General features: G+C 56.5%; 1 protein-coding gene across 3 annotated transcripts in view; it reads left to right on the plus strand.

The window, feature by feature from the left end:
* The window catches only part of SRL (sarcalumenin), a 38,359-nt gene that overhangs the window by 13,137 nt on the left and 8,158 nt on the right, over positions 1-17,064 (plus strand). Inside the window, exons 2-5 of one of the 3 annotated variants that reach the window (XM_015409954.1) lie at positions 4,568-5,815; positions 8,688-8,786; positions 11,175-11,270; positions 14,632-14,667. In XM_015409954.1, coding sequence (XP_015265440.1) covers positions 4,568-5,815; positions 8,688-8,786; positions 11,175-11,270; positions 14,632-14,667 — 1,479 coding nt within the window. The remainder of the gene's footprint in view (positions 1-4,567; positions 5,816-8,687; positions 8,787-11,174; positions 11,271-14,631; positions 14,668-17,064) is intronic. The other 2 variants (XM_015409957.1, XM_015409955.1) reach the window with 2 other exon arrangements.

Raw genomic sequence — 17,064 nt, forward strand, 5'->3', positions numbered from 1 at the left:
CCCCTTGCCGCCCCCCCCCCCCCCCCGCTGGCTGGCTGCGGGGAGCGGAGTATATTTTTAGCCCGAGGCGGGCGGGAGGGTGCTAAGCCCCCGTAACCTTCAGCCCATTTTGCTGCAGGGAGCTCATCCTTTTGCCATCTGCTGGTCAGCACAATTCGGCAACTGGTATATTTAAAGGCGCCCCAGCTTTGGGGGGCGGGGGAGGAAAGGTGGGGGAGCTTTCCTTCCTTATATAACGCCTCCTCGAAGGTCAGCGGAAGCGAGGGTCCTCCTGGGCAGGCCGGGGGGGGGGCGTTCGACCTCCCCAGGAAGAGTGCAGGCTCCTCTCCGGAGGAGACGATTCGGGGCCCTGTACTGGGCCGCCATAGCTCCCTGCCAGTGTTCCCTCTAAGCCGAGATAGTGCGAGCCAGCTCACAGTTTTTTAGCCTCCAGCTCACACATTTTCCTCTCAGCTCAGGAAGGATGGGGCTCCAGAGCAAACTAATGTATGCAGCAGCCAAATCGCTCGCTCACAACAGTAAGGCCTGTAGCTCAGTGTTATGTATTGAGCCTAAGCCATTCCTCAAGCTGTTCTAGGAATGGGCTGAGCTTGCCACTTAAGAACAACAGCTCCCAAGGATCCTGGAACAGACCAATAGATAAGTGTCTGCTGCTGCTGTGAACGAGCCGGGCCCACTCTGAGGCGACCCTCCTCTGCACCTTTTATGTTGCATCTTGCAGTCTTAGTCAAGGCTCCTTCTAAGCTGTGGAGTCCTGTGAGCAAAAATTCTACTTTGTGAGCTCCTGGCATCCAAGTTGTGAGCGGGCCATTTGGCTCCTGCATAAATCAGTTTGCTCTGGAGCCACCTCCTCCCTGAGCGGAGACAAAACTGTGTGAGCTGGAGGCTAGGAAACTGCCAGCTAGCTCACACTAACTCAGCTTAGAGGGAACACTGGTCTCAGTGCCAGGGGTGGAGTGGGACTGGAAGGATGGCTGGCTCTTGCCCCACCCAAGTCTCTCTTCTTTCAGAGCATGGCCAATCCTGGCTTGGTTGAATGAGAACGTCTCCAGCTTTGGGTACCCGTGGACAAAGGGGGAGAGCAGGGTTGCCACCTCTACGTTGGGAAATACCTGGGGGTGCGCGTGTGTGTGTGTGTGTGTGGTGGAGCCGGGAAGGGCGGGGTTTGGGAAGGGGCGGGGCCTTGGCAGGGCGCAGGGCCATAGAGTCCACCCTCCAAAGCGGCCATTTTCTCCAGGGGAGCTGATCTCCTCGGTTTGACTGGAGGTCAGTTGTAAAAGCAGGACGTCTCCAGGCCCCACCTGGAGGTTGTATCAATATAAAGACACTCTGTGAATATTGTATTGGTACAATATCCCACCTGGAGGTTGGGAGCCCTCGCCCGGGAACCTTTGGATCAGCACTTGTTTGGGGGGGCCTTTAAAAAGGTCGGTCTTCCTCACGGAGGTGGCAAGACTGTCTGCAGGGACTTTGTGGCCAGTCTTTCCTTCCTGAGGAGTGGGCAAGGGTGGCGGGGGGGGGGAGGAAGCCAGACAAGGCCAGTCTCTCCTCCGTGGCGGGGCTCGTTCCCTCCAGACATGGAGGTGGGCAAGGCGGCGGCGGCGGCCTCTGGGATTCGCTGCCTGAAGCGGCTGTTCCGAGTAGCCCCCCTGAGAAGGTGACTCCTCTGTCATCCGAGAGCAAGGGGGTCCCCAACACAGGGCCCCATGGGCATTGTGGTGCCCGCGGCGCTGAAATATTGGCTCTTTCCCAGTGTATTTTTGTCTTAATTGCCCCTCTTTGGGCTTCTGCTGTGTGGTTGGGTCCATCTCCCGTGGCAGCCATTTTGTGGCTGTCTCCGCCTCCGGCGGCGGCCATTTTATAGAAGTCTAATAAAGGGCCAGTATTAAAAACCTAGTCGAAACTTATAATATACAAACATACATGTATTTATTAGAAAGACAGCTAAAAACATATAAGGGCCCAATGAAAGCCTCGTAAAAGAGTTGAAGCAGCCTGAACACAAGGGCCAATACACATGGCCTGACGCGTTTTTGCCCTATTGGGGCCTTCTTCAGAGGTCAAACAATACAGAGGTACACGTAACATTAATACATATTAAAATAAGATAACCAATAAGTGAATACTGGGCTTAACCTTCCTTTTTTTGGTCCAGTATTCACTTATTGGTTATCTTATTTTAATATGTATTAATGTTACGTGTACCTCTGTATTGTTTGACCTCTGAAGAAGGCCCCAATAGGGCGGAAACGCGTCAGGCCATGTGTATTGGTCCTTGTGTTCAGGCCGCTTCAACTTTTTTACGAGGCTTTCATTGGGCCCTTATGTGTTTTTACCTGCCTTTCTAATAAATACATGTCTTTTTGTATATTACAAGTTTTCCCTCAATAAGTTTTAATCCATTAAAGATGGAATTGACTGTTCTGGAGACCAAAGTTAACATTTCAGCAGTTTCCACAATCTTATCTTTCGTAGTGTTGGAGCTTGCAGTGTAAGGCGTTATTCTCGAGTAGTTCCCAAAGAAAGGCTCAATGGCAGCGGCGGGGGGGGGGGGGGGGTTTACAACAAGGCCGGGGTTATTTGCTTGTTGTTAGAGAAGAAAGAGCACTCGAAGTCAATTAAATTTAAAAGACCTGTCCTGGCTTCAGTTCAACAAACAATCCGAAGTGATATCTTCCTGAGGACTAGTCAGATAAAAGTCACAAAGTTGAATTAAAAATGTAAATATTTAAAACTTGCGAAGCGTCTCTGTCTGCTGCAGGTGTTGCCAGTTTCCGGTTTTTAATACGGGCCCTTTATCAGAGTTCTTTCTTAGCCTCGCGGTTCTTGATTCCAGTTTTTGGGTCAAGTTTGTCTTCCCCTCCCTGTGTCTTACTGGCAGCCATTTTGTGCCTGCGCCCACCCCCCTGTGTCAGAAGGCCAAAGGTGCCGAAAAAGGCTCAGGAGGTTTGGGAGGCCCAGGCCTAGAGAGCCGCAGTGCCCGGGTCACCCCGTAGGACTCCCTGCCTCTGAGGTGATGAGGAGGGAGGAGGGAGACGACGCGTTCTGTGCCGGCCATCGGGCTCACACGGCCTACCCGTAGTTCCGTGAGGCCCTGAGAGGCTTTGGGGGTGGGCATGCGGCCATGCCCAGCGATGGCTCGTCTGCTGGCGATGTGCCTGGGCAGATGCCTTCTGTGCCACTGGGTCTGGGGTCACATGGGTGGGCGAGCCGGTTTGGGACTCTGAACTGTGTCACGAATAACTTAGCAAGCTGATTCCCGCCAGGTGGGAATCAGTGTTGTGGACGTGCCCAAGGCAGGCTTCTCTTGTTGTCTTTCCTGGCTTGGAATTTCAGTCTCTGAAACTCTACCTTCTGCTGTCCTGCTCTTAGTAACCCCATACGCACACACCTTAAGAACATAAGAATGTAAGAACATAAGAGAAAAGCCAGTGTTGGATCAGGCCAATGGCCCATCCAGTCCAACACTCTGTCACACAGTGGCCAAAAGTACCAGGTGCCCTCAGGAGGTCCAGCAGTGGGGCCAGGACACTAGAAGCCCTCCCACTGTTGCTCCCCCCCCCCCGAAGCACCAAGGATATAGAGCATCCCTTGCCCCAGACCGAGAGTTCCTGTCTATCCCTTGTGGCTAATAGCCACTGATGGACCTCTGCTCCATATAAAGAACATCAGAGAAGCCAATGTTGGATCAGGCCAATGGCCCATCCAGTCCAACACTCTGTCACACAGTGGCCAAAAATACCAGGTGCCATCAGGAGTTCCAGTAGTGGGGTCGGGACACTAGAAGCCCTCCCACTGTTGCCCCCCCCCAAGCACCAAGGATACAGGGCATCCCTTGCCCCAGACCAAGAGTTCCTGTCTATCCCTTGTGACTAATAGCCATTGATGGACCTCTGCTCCATATGCTTATCTAATTCCCTCTTGAAGCCGTCCATGCTTGTAGCCGCCACCACCACCTGTGGCAGTGAATTCCATGTGTGAATCACTCTTTGGATTTAGAAGGACTTCCTTTTATCCGTTCTAACCCGACCACTCAGCAATTTCATGGACTGCCCACGAGTTCTTGTACTGTGAGAAAGGGGGGAAAGTCCTTCTTTCTCTACTTGTTCTTTCGCTGGCATAATCTTGTAAACCTGGATCGTGTCACCTTCATTTTCCTGGCATCTTTGTTTGCCTGCTTTGCTCAGCTGGTGACCAGGAGGGCAAGAACCCCCCCCCCAATACACACACACACACACACACACACACACACGCTGGACTGCTGCTGGGTGGGCTGGGAGGCTTGCTAAGGCGGAGGGACCTTTCTTCAGCAGCGTTGTCGGTGTGGCCCAAAACATTTGCTCCCGGCAGCACCTGTTTGCACGCAGTTTATTGATAGCAGCAGGAAAAGCAAGCTAGATTCCAGGGCCGGTGGCTGGGAGAGGAGGACTGCGAATGTATTTATAAGAGCCTCAAAATGTTCCTCGGCTTCGACACCCCCGAGAGACACGTGCGCGGTGTCAAAACACGGGCTGTTTTGGAAGAGAGGGGGCCGATCAAACTGACTGACCGTGTTCTGACTGTTTAGAACTGCAAGTCTCTGCCCCGGATGGCACGGAAGACGCTGCCAGCCTGGCCGAGGGCCACTTGTTGTCTGGAGACCCCAGCCTGGCCCAGAAGGAGGGGATGCTCTATGGCGACGCCGCTGCACAGCTTCCTGGGAAGGGACTCCTCCTCCAGCCCGCGGTCAGCCATCGGGATGCCCACAGAGAGCCCCACGCCATGGCGAGTGCCGGCCTGGAGGCCCACGCTGACATCTCGGGTGAGAAGGCAGCAGAGGGCGCCGTGGCCCAAGGAGGAAGGGGAGACGGACCGGGATACCCGGGGGCAGCGTTGGCTGGAGAGGCGGCTCCTGAATCTGAGGAGGATGAGCGGGAAGGTGCCCGTGGAGGTGGGCCCCAGTTGCATCCAGGGCCCGGTGAAGACACCCTCCTGGGAAGAAGCGTAGAGACCTCCGAGAGCCCACTCACGTCCTCCGTTCAGGACACCCCGGGCACCCAGGCCGCAGACTCAGGCGAAGGCACTGGAGGCGACTCTGGGGCAGGAGACTTGAGTGTTGGCTCCTCCGTGGAGGAGCTCTTGGAGGCAGCGGGTGCCACCCTGCAGGGCACCGAAGAGACCGAAGGGGGGGAAGTCCCGGAGGATCTGGAGGCCGGAGAAGGAGGTTCCAGAGAGGAAGAGGGAGCCAGCCTGAGCGAGAGGGAGAGAGAGAGTGGAACAGCGGAAGGCCCCAGGCAGTTTAAGGCATCCCGTTCTGATGATGATGAAGAAGAAGAAGAAGATGATGATAGTGATGATGATGATGAAGATGAAGAAGAAGATGAAGAAGATGATAATTATGACGTCGTGGTGGCAGCAAGAGAAGAGCTTGCAACCCCAGCCCATGAAGAAGAAGAAGATGGTGATGATTCTGAGGAGGAAGGAGGAATGGAAACGGAAGACATCCCTTTGGCAGTAGGAGAGATTTCCCAGGAGGAGGAGGAAGGCGGCGTCGCCCTTGGAGACGGAGGAGATTCCGAAGAGGAAGCCGATGGGGAAGACCCACCCAGCAGCAGAGACACCGGCCTGGAGACGGCTCCCGGGGGGCCCCAGCTCCCGCCCCTAGAGGGAGGCCTCAGTGAAGCTGGAACAGAGTCCGGGTTGCCTAGCGATGGGGACGTCCTCCACGGAGGTGACGGGTCCCCCCCTGGAGACAACAACCCAGCCGTGGCTGTGGACCCCGTGGCCAAAGCCGCCAACCCGCCAGCCGATCCTCCCACTCAGCTCTCCCAGAGAGGTTCTGTCTGTCTCTCTCCCCCCCCCCACAACCTTCGCCTGGATGCCCTCCGTGTTGTCTGCCCCCCCCTTTACGTTTTTGCTCACTGGCATGACCTGGGGAGGAGGGTCCTTGGGGAGAGGGGGCGGGGGTCCACCTCTGCGCAGTCCTTTCCCATCTTGCTGGCTGGCGCCTCCAAACCACCAAGGGCAAAGCAGCTCGGTCGTGTCCACAGGGGTCTTGCCTTCAGTGTGGACATCCCAGAAGGCCCTTTGGTGCGTTCTGCCTTCCAGAGACAATCGGCTGGTCGCTCTGGTGTGGCACATAACGCCCCGGGCTGACCCAGCCGAGCTCCTTAAGGGCTGCCAATCCAAGGCCAGCTGACCAAGGCAGCTGATCCATTATTAGCGACTGATATCTGTCACCTAAGTGCTGCTCAGCCATTGAGGTGAAAAGGAACCAGACTTAAATCTTCACTCTGGGGCTGAGGGGACTATCGCACATGGTGTCTCACTCCGGAGGAAAATTCTCCAGCATCCTTACCGAGGGGCTTCGGGAGTTCGTCACTTCTATCTGACCCTCTATGGATGATTGCAAAGGGGTAGACGTGTCAGCCCGCCATAGCAGAATGTGACAAAAGTCCAGTGAGGGTTACCTTAAAGACTAACAACGTACATTTCCATACGAGTCACAGCTTACTTCCTCAGATATGTTGAGCTGTGACTCGTGAGAGCCAGTCTGGTGTGGTGGTGAAGTGCGCGGACTCTAATCTGGGAGAACCGGGTTTGATTCCCCACTCCTCCACGTGCACCTGGCTGGATGACCTTGGGCAAGCCCTAGTTCTGATAAGAGCTGTCCTTGAAAAAGAGCAGTTTCTGTCAGAGCTCTCTCAGCCCCGCCTACCTCACAGGGTGCCTGTTGTGGGGAGGGGGAGGGAAAGGAGTCTGTAAGCCACTCTGAGACACCTTTGGGTAGTGAAGGGCCATGGGGTATAGATCCAATCTCCTCCTCCTCCTCCTCCTCCTTGAAATGTATGTTGTTAGTCTTTAAGGGGCCCCACTGGACTATTGTTGTATTTTAATCCTCTAACGCCCTGGCTGCAGGTCTTAAGAAAATAGGATTTCCATACCATGCACCCCTGGGCCGGACTGACGGGGGCGTTAAGGCCACCTTGGGTGCAAACGTATCCCACTGGCTGGCTCCTGTCACGGCTGCCGTGGAGCAGGCCCTGATTGGCCACAGGTGTGTGGGCTCGCCCCCTATCCCCCCCCCCCCGTGGTCATTGAACCAGGAAGCGGGGGTTGTTTTCCAGCCTTAGTTGGAAAACTGATTGTTGCTGCCCCTTGAAGATAGCTGCTGGCAGAACAATCAGAATAATTCTTTGCAGTGGCATTGTGTGAATTCCCCCTGTCGGGGATCGGATGATCACCTGTCACTGGCACCGGGGGGGGGGGGGGGAAGCGGGAAGGGACACCCCTTTGTGCATCAGCTGCGCTTGGACACGGGCAGCCGATACCAAAGTGTAACCGGAGCGGAGTCGAATATCTATTTTGGGGGACGCTGGGAGGCTCTCGGCAGCCTTCTGGTGGGCTGGGCTCAGACCCTAGCTGGCAGCACCGATCTGCACGGCACCCAGGCTGAGCCCCGTGGAAAAGGGATGGGGTCCAGGGCATCTCTCCGTCTGCACTCAGTCACTCGACCAGGGAAACCTCGTGGCTTGCAGATTAATGTATGAATGCACACGCATGCTTGATATTGCTAGCGGCCTGACTCAGGCGCTCAATGTGAGTCTGTGGGATGAGTTCTAAGCCAGCCCCAAAGCCCCGGGGGAATGTCAGGCTTTCTGAAGAGGCAGCTGGAAGCCTTCATGAGGCCATTTGGTGGAGCAAGTGAGCCCATGGAAGAAGCCGGAGCAGAGGAACTGGTGTCCCCACAAGCCAGTGTGCCTTCCTGTGTGTGGAGGGAGCACCACCTTCGCAGTCCCCTTGAGCCTTCAGGGCAGCAGCGTGGGGGCGTGGAGGGTTAAAGGCCGCCACATTTTCCTTTAAGGTCACATCGCCTCAGTTTCGAAGGGCATTTGCAAACCTAGCGAGAGGCACGTGAATGCAAACGTGTGAACCTGCTTTCCACTGAATCCGTCCTACTTACTCTGCGTTCTCTTGCTCCCGCAGCAGCTCTCTGGGGGCCTTGGGCAAGGGGAGGTCTGTCTCAGCCCTGTGGCTTGGGGGGGGGGTCTTTTCGTAACTGAAGAAGCCAGGGAACTATTGGGGCCGGGACCTTCTGCATGCAAGAACACAGGAACGGGGAGTTCCCGTTGAGCCCGTTTGCTGCCTTTGTCTAACAGTCCGCGCACCCTAGAAACATCTGTGCTGGTGGTTCACCCCGCACCGCCCACGGGGATTAGTCAGGGTAGCAAACAATGGCGGTGCCTGGTCCACATGTTCACTGGCTGGCTTTGGTCTGGCAGGGCTCCCAAAGGGGTTCTAGTGAACATGTCCTTCGGCCTACCTGTCGTGCTGTGGCCTGGGACAACTCTTGCTGCTTCTCTTTCACACACACACGCACGCGCAGGCATGCCTCGCCACCGACTGTGTAGCCGGAGTGCTGCAGTCTCTAAATTTAGAAAATGGTTCCTCCGGCAGCTGCTGGTCCCTGGCCGGCCCCCAAAGCTCCAGTCACACTTGGCACCGGTGGAAATGCTCCTGTGGGGATGGGCGGTGGCGGGGGGGGGATGCCTGCACACGGGAAACAGCGCAGGGTGCCCAAGGCTTGAATGTGCATGCTGTTGAAAAGATTCCCCCACCCCCGTTTGCTGGCTAGCACAGAGTCCCTGCTCTGTTTAGTGTGTCCCGTGCGCTTGAGTCTCTCTCTCTCTCCCTCCCTCTCTCCGCAGAAGAAGGGGAGGATGCCAGGGAAGCTGCCCTGAGGGATCGCTCCCACATTGAGAATACCTTGAAACTGAAGGAGGACAAGCCGGTGGATGACTACTCAGGTACCAGCGGTGAGAGGATGCCTGTTGCAGGGGGGGTGGTAAGGCAGGAGGCCCTTTGCCCCGGTTCGCCGTGCCTTGGTCTCTGCCATTGCCTCACGGAATATGGGGTGGCGCCTGTGGTCAATGGCCAGACCCACACCTTCAGCAAGGGGGCTGCATCGGAGTGGGCCGTGGGGCTCCCAGCAGAGCCCCATGCTCCCTCCAACCTCCGATGGCCTCAGCCCAAGGAGGGTCTCCCCCACCACTCTTCGCCTGGAGGCCCAGTGGGCCGGGTCCCCAAGACGAGCTCCTATTCGTCGTCGTCCCCCTCGGCAGCTGATGGATGCCTGCAGTCTAAAAAAAAAAAGAGCCAGTTTGGTGTAGTGGTTGTGAGCACGGAGTCTAATCTGGGAGAACCAGGTTTGATCCCCTGCTCCTCTACATACAGCTGCTGGTGTGACCTTGGGTCAGCCACAAGTTCCCTCAGAGCTGTTCTCCCAAGGGCAGTTCTCGAGAGCGCTCTCTCGGCCCCACCTGCCTCACGGGGTGTCTGTTGTGGGGAGGGGAAGCGAAATGCTCTAGGCTGGTCCTGCACTGGGCAGAAGGTTGGACTAGATGGGTCTGTATGGCCCCTTCCAACTCTATGGTTCTATGATTGTAAGCCGCTCTGAGACTCCGAGTGAAGGGTGGGGCACAAATCCAATCTCTCCTTCTCTCCTTCAGTTCCTCCCCCTTGGACGGGCACATCGCCGCTCAGAGGAGCTGCCCGCGTGACCCTCACCACTGGGCAGCCCCTCTCAGCCCCGTCGCTCCCCCCCCCTTTCAGTCTCCTCCAGCTTCCTCAGGGGGACAGGGGGCTTCTCTGGTTTTCTCCCACGGAGGACAGAAGTCAGGCGTGTGTGGTGGGAGCAGAAACCTCCACAGTCCTGGCACTTCTGTGCTTGCCACTCTTGGCCACTTGGGGTCCCCCTTGGCTCAGGGTAGAGTCTGAGGGTAGAGCCAGGAGGGCAGTCGTCCCGGTGCTCCCTCTAAGCTGCGGAGTCTCGTGAGCAAAACTTCTATTTTGTGAGCTCCTGGCATTCAAGTTGTGAGCGAGCGATTTGGCTCCTGCATAAATCAGTTTGGAGCCACATCCTTCCTGAGCGGAGACAGAAAGTGTGTGAGCCGGAGGCTAAGAAACGGTGAGCTAGTGCTCACGCTCACTCGGCTTAGGGGGAACACTGGGACTCCCAGCCCTTTGGAAGGAGGGGGGGGCGAGGGCAGAAGTGGGCGGCCTTCCTGTCTGAGGCGGAAGGGCCAGGGGTCCCAGAGCCTTGGAACCGCGCCTCTGCTTCTCGGAATCTGCAGCCCTCCAGACATGCTCGGAATTCGGGGGAACCACTCGGGCCTCTGCAGGGACCTCTGGTCCACCATGACATCACGCGGGGCGGGTAGCCGATGCGCTCCTACTCGGACAGGGCGGTTGAGGACTCCTCAGGGGACAGGCTGGGAGTGGGCAGTGGGGGACAGACGGGAAGGGAGCCCCTCCCAGGAGGAGATCGGGTGGTTCCAGGCCCGTAGCTACAGTCGGGCATCTTGGGGCCCGGCCCCCTGATTTACCGCCAAGGGCCCCCCGAGTTCCCATCCAGCCCAGGAGCTCCCTCGGGGGTGTGCAGGGGTGTGTGCAGGGCGCCCCCTGACTTATTTAAAGCCCCCCCCCCGAATTAAAAAAAACCCTGGCTGCAGGCCTGGGCGGTTCCATGTTCCCCCACCCCCCAGGGCAGCTTCCCCTTAGCCGGCTGGGCCCCCACCTCCATCCACGCCAGAAACACCCCCTCAGTGCTGTGTGACAGCTCTGCTCCCCAAAAGGGCGGCCCAGCGTCTTCCTTGGAGGACCCCTCTTCCCAAAGTCGCATCTGCTCTGCACCCCTGGGCCGGACTGACGGGGGCGTTAAGGCCACCTTGGGTGCAAACGTATCCCACTGGCTGGCTCCTGTCACGGCTGCCGTGGAGCAGGCCCTGATTGGCCACAGGTGTGTGGGCTCGCCCCCTATCCCCCCCCCCCGTGGTCATTGCCAATGCTGCTGCAGGCCAAGGCCAAGGCAAGTGGCGCTTCTGGCGCTGCCGCCTTGCTCCTGGCCGCCAGGGGCCTCCCTGGGCAGTGTCTCTGCCACACCCCGGAACTTTCCCAGCATGTTAAAGGGCCCATCCGCCCCCCACCCCCCCATACCAGTCAGGTTCTCTCTGCGACATGTTTGGTGGAAACACAACGGCCAGGAAAAATGCCCCTTGGGAGGGGTGTGTGTGTGTGTGTGTGTGTGTGTGTGTGTGTGTGCGTGTCCCCTTCTGTCTCCTCTCTCAGTCTGGTGCTGGGTGCAAGGAAGGTGGGGGCCTGGCCTCTGACTCGCTCCTGTCGCTCTCCCCTCGCAGCCACCCTGCAGCGCCTGAGGAAGATCTATCACAGCGCCATCAAGCCCTTGGAACAGTCCTACAAGTACAATGAGCTGCGGCAGCACGAGATCACCGGTAAGGCAGGGCAGGGCAGGGCTGGGGGGGGGGGTGGCAACCTGCCAGGTCTCGGGGCTGGGGGGGCAGCCAAAGAGAAACGTCTTCCTCTCCTGGCAGTCCTGTGAAGCGACTTCTCCTCCCGTCTCCACCCTTGTCCTCACGACCCAGTGCGCCAGGCGCCGTTGACAGTGCTGGAGAGGTGCGGACCCAGCTCAGGCATATCCACACTGTGGGAGAATTCCAGCTCCCCGTATCTGTTTCTTCCAAAGCAACCTGGAGACTGTTTTATTTATTTAGGAAATGCCTCTCCAGAGAACCTGTCCAAGCAGGCTTCATTTGGCTTAGAAAATGTTTAATTTTTTAAATTCATTTGGCTTAGAAAATGTTTAATTTTTTAAATTTATTTATTAGTTATATGCAGGGCTTTTCTTGTACAAAAAGCCCAGCAGGAACTCATTAGCATATTGGGCCACCACCCCCCACAGCACCACTCATTAGCACATTAGGCCGCACCCCCATGTTACCAGAAGTGTGGTCATCCAGCCACACCCACCTTTTGTTTCTTATTCTGTTTACCTTGTCAACAGACCAGAGCTTTTTTTGTAGCAGGAACTCCTTTGCATGTTAGGCCACACACCCCTAATGTAGCCAATCTGAATGGGTTTCTGCTGTTGGGTGTGGCCTATTATGCTAATGAGTTCCTGCTGGGCGTGGCCAACTCGGGAGCCAGCTGGAACTCCGTTCCTGTGCGTTCCTGCCCAAAAATAGCCCTGGTTATATGTCTATCCTGCCTTCCTTGCGGACGGGCTCAGGGGCGGCTCACATTTGCCGGGGTAATATAGCCGGTTAGCATAAAACACTTAAAACCAGCTAAAACAATCATACAATATTACTTAAAGTGCTCGCCTTGGTAGTCCATCATTAAGTCAAGGTAGTGTAGTATGAGATGACATACTAAGATCCCGACTTAGTAGTATTCCGGTCTCCCACGACAGGGGCAGCCCCCACCAGAGATGTTATTGATAGTAACAGTTGGTGGTAGTGGAGGGCGGCTCCTAGTTGAAAGCCTGGCGGAAGAGCTCCATCTTGCAGGCCCTGCGGAACTGTGAAAGGTCCCACAGGGCCCTGATCTCTTCTGGGAGCTCATTCCACCACTGAGGAGCCACCACTGAAGAGGCCCTGGCCCTGGTAGCAGCGAGCCTGGCATCCTTAGGGCCTGGAACAGTTAGTCGGTGTTGTGACCCTGACTGTAGTGTTCTCTGGAGTATGTATGGGGAAAGGCGGTCCTTCAGGTAGGTCAGACCCTGGCCATATAGGGGAATGAGTGGCTGTCGCTTACGCCCCGCAGTCAAACAGGCATGGCGGATAACTACCGAACTGCTGGAGTAAATTAGTATCATTTGAAAGCAGAGTTGGGAAAACAGACCAACGGTTTGTAGCAGGCCCATAGCTACAGTGGGGCAGTTGGTGGCCCGGGCCCTCTGAATTAAAAGCCCTGCCCCACAAATAGCCATGCCAGAAACCTTTAAAAACTTTTTTATTGAATATAATACAGGCATTACAATATAATAACCCTAACCCTAACCCTAATTTTTATCATGACCCAGGGGGTACAGGGCTAGCAGAAAGGGAGGGGGGTTGTTGGAGGTGTACTGAAGGTGCCCTTTGAAGCTTTCTTGCCCTGTGGAAGGGAACTCAAAAGGCATTCGAATGCCTCCTGAAGGCAATTAAATCCCCTCTGAGCTGTTTTTTTCCTAGGAACTGATGTGTTCGCTGCCCCGTCCCTTGAAAGGAAGGGCTAGAAACAGGCTCGGAGCCTCCCTCTTTAAAGACAGGCGTTCAGATTAATTTAATTAACTGTGATTCAACTGCCCCCTTAAAAATTTGAATGCCCCCCAAGGAAACAAAAAAAAAACTGGCTCCAAGCCTGGTTTGTAGACGGTGATGACGAGAATTCTCTGGACTCTCTTCCCAGAACTCCAACTCCCAGGATTCTTTGGGGATAGGATTGCCCATTAAACCAGCGTGAAAGCCGTTGTCTAAACAGGAGAGGGTAGAATGAAGACAGGAGCAGCTGAACTTGCACGGAGCTGAGAGAAGGGAGATTAATCAGAGGCTCCAATGTTCCCTCTAAGCTGAGTTGGTGTGAGCTAGCGCACAGTTTTTTAGCCTCCGGCTCACATAGTTTGGTCTTAGCTCAGGAAGGAGGGCTCCAGAGCACACTCATTTATGCAGGAGCCAAACTGCTCGCTCTCAACTTTAATGCCAGTAGCTCACAAAGGGGAATTTTTGCTCACAAGACTCTACAGCTTAGAGGGAGCATTGCTCCAGAGCCCGTGGCTGAGGGACAGTGAGAACTTGGGCCTTGAACATGTGAACAACACACCTGCCTTTTCCTGTCAGGCCCCTGGTGCTAGCTGTCTCCCTCAGGACAGGGCTTGCCCCAGGACCCTTGAACCCCAGGACATGCCACGGTTTGGATGCGGGACCTTCTGTGTGCCGGGGAGGGGCTCTGTCACCGACCCCAGCGGCTCCTGCTCCCTTTCTCGATTCCAGGGCAGTGGAGGACAGGAAGAAATAGCCCTGCAGTGCCGAGAGTTCCGGGGGGCGGGGGGGGGGGGAGGCGCTCCTTATTGTAGGAATGGCAGGCAGGCGAGCCGGCAAAGTCAGCGTCTGGAGGCATCACGCGATGTGCCCGTTAGGACTGGCGCAGCCCCCGTGCCCCCTTCCCGCACCTCCCACACTGCAAGGGCCCACCTTGGACTTCTCGGTCACGGGGGGGGGTGGCTGCTGCCTGCCTGCCTGGCAACGAACCCTCTCCTGGTTAGCCTTTCCCCACCGGCCGAAGGGGTGGCAGACGTCAGGCGGGCAGAGGCCCAGGCGTGGCCGGTGCTTGCGAGGGGCGGCCCTCCCCTCAAAGGCATCAGTCAAGCCCCCCCCCCCTGTTGCTTCTTCCATGGGTTTCTCCCCCAGTGAGGCAGCCTCCCATCCCCTGCCCCATCCCGTTCACCCCGCCCGAGGGATGGCCACGGGGAGGTGCCGGCAGAGTGTGCACCAGCCTGCAGGGGCCTGTGGTGGGGAATGCCACCACCACCCTGCCCGTGGTGCCCCTTGCTCCAGGAGGGGCCTTGCATGTGAGGGAACCCTGGTGTGGATGCATGAGACACCCCGGTGGTGGTGAGTGACGTTCCCGATCCCAGCCTGGGGTGGGAAGGCACTCTGGGATCCTCCACCATCCCGCTTCCTTCCCTGGAGGAAGCTGCTGCCCGTTTGTCGTCCCTTCCGCTTGCCTGACAGCTAACCAGGCCTCTCCCCTCGGCCCCTTCTCCTACTCACGTTGCTTTTTCTCTCCCCGGCCCTCCTCCTGCCTCTCTACCAGCTTACCCTGGACGCACCTTGGGCTCTTCAGCCACAGGTGGGTATGGCTGCCTGTGAATTGCATGCCGGCCAACCTCCTCCCAGGTAGCCACTCCCCACTGGCCGGAGGAACGGGCCTCCCGTGGCTGGCAGCACCCCCTACCCACGAGCAAAGCAAAGAGGGCAGCCCCCCCCCCCGGCACAGAGCTGGTGGCCTGGGGGGGGGGCTGCTTCTCCCACTGCCCTCCCCAAAGCCCTTCTGCACAAGCATCCCGCCCTGGAGACCTGGGAGAAGGCTGTGTCCTGCATCCTCTGCGGATGCTTCTGAGCAGTGTGGCTGTTTGCCTGATGCCTGGGCTGTGGTGAGCTTCATTCCGCTGACGCACACGGCCCCCAAGGGGGGGCCAAGGGGGAGCCGTTCTTTGAAGGGATCCAGGGAAATGGACTCTCCATTAGCCAAAGTCTCTTGTGCTTGGTTCATTCCGATGTCTTGAAGGAGCGTTTCGGTTCGGTGTAGTGGTTGGGAGTGCAGAGTCTAATTTGGGAGAGCCGGGTTTGATTCCCCACTCCTTCACATGCAGCTGCTGGTGTGACCTTGGGCAGGGGCGGATTAACCGTGAAGCAGACGAAGCACGTGCTTAGGGCACCAGGGCCAAAGGGGGCACCACAAAGCTGGGGAGAGGGTGAAAAGAACTTTATGTAGCCCAAGCCTGGCTTAGTTTGTACAGTAGATTGTGTTATCCTACGAATACATTTTTGTATTGCTGCAACCTGCATTGTGTCTATCTGGTCAGACAGGTCAACCACTAAAATGGACTGGGGGTTAGTGTGGAAAGGAGGGAGGGGGCACCAAGATTGGTCAGTGCTCAGGGCACCAGTGAGCCTTAATCCGCCCCTGACCTTGGGTCAGTTACAGGTTCTCTCAGGGTAGTGAAGTAAAAGATAAAGGTTTCCCTTGCTCAAAAGCCAGTCGAATCCAACTCTAGGGTTGCGGTGCTTATCTCCGTTTCAAAGCCAAAGAGCCAGCACTGTCCGAAGACATTTCCATGGTCATGTGGCCGGGATGACTAAACACCAAGGCGCACGGAACGCTGTTCCCTTCCCACCGAAGTGATACCTATTTATCTACTTGCAATTTCTTGCTTTCGAACTGCTAGGTTGGCAGGAGCTGGAACCAGAGACGGGAGCTCACTCCGTCATGCGGCACACTTGGGTCTCGAACTGCTGAACTACCGACCTTCCACAGCCTGCAGTTCAGTGTCTTAACCACTTGAGCCACCGCAGTTCCTGGGTAGTGAAGGGCGGGGTATAAATCCAACCTCCTCCTCTTCTTCTGTCAGTTTCTTTCACAAGTACCTGCTCCACTCAGTACACATGAATGCAGCTCTTTGCCTCTCCAGCAGCTCTCCAGGCTCTTAGACTGAGGTCTTTCCCCTCACAAACTACGCTCAGCTGAGAACAACTCACTGGTGATCCCTAGCTCTAAAGACGTCCGGCTGTCCTTGACCGGAGCCGGCCCTGGCGGAACTCTCTGCCAAGTAACATCTGCACCCGGGGGGACCTTCTGCAGTTCCACAGGGCATGGAGGGCAGAGATGTTCCACCAGGCCTTTGTCGGAGGACAGCGATGGGTACCATCTCACCTGGCACTCCCCCCCCCCCGCTGCTTTCCCGCTTATTACGAGACAGGAATGCATACTGTGTGTTTACAGTATTCTGGCGCCATTCGGTTGTTATTTTAACGATTTTTAACTCCAACTCCTGGATTTTAAATTGTATAGTTTTGTTGTTAACCGCCGTGAGCTCTGTGATTTCCAAGAAGGGTGGTTTACAAATCCAAAAGATAAATAAATAGATTATCTGGAGATGCCAGGGATTGAACCTGGGGACTTCTGCATTCGAAGCCAATGTTCGGGCACTGAGCCGTGGCCCCAAGGGGGATGCATTCCCTGTGGCCCCCACCTTGTGTGACCCTCTCCTCCTGTCGGTTGCATCATGTGGGGGTGGGAAGTGCCTCCAAGTCACAGCTGAATTCTGGCAACCCTGTGGGGTTTACAAGGCAAAAGAGGATGTTCAGAGGTAGCTTGTCATTCCTGTCTCTGCAGAACAACCCTGGGCTTCCTGGGTGGTCTCCCACCCGAGTACTAACAAGGGCTGGCCCTGCTGAGCTTCTGAGAGCTGGCAAGATCCGGCTAGCCTGGAGAGGCCCTGTGAGGGCATTTCACCAAATGGTGGCAAGTTCCACCAGCATACACAACTAGCAAAAAAACCCCGTGCACATATTTTCTCATGTCATAATACAGTGGGGAGAATTTGTCATGCGGGAAGTTGCCCGAGGCGTCTTCTGCAGCTGGGAGCCTCCACTTGCGCATAGGGGCCAGAAGGCGCCTCTGGGGCCACAGCTGGAAACTGGCCACCCTGGTGTAGCCGACAGAGTCTCTGACCGATGGGGCCAT

Source organism: Gekko japonicus, unplaced genomic scaffold (assembly GCF_001447785.1).
Source record: "Gekko japonicus isolate JY-2015 unplaced genomic scaffold, Gekko_japonicus_V1.1 scaffold78, whole genome shotgun sequence".
In the NCBI taxonomy this organism is placed as follows: Eukaryota; Metazoa; Chordata; class Lepidosauria; order Squamata; family Gekkonidae; genus Gekko; species Gekko japonicus.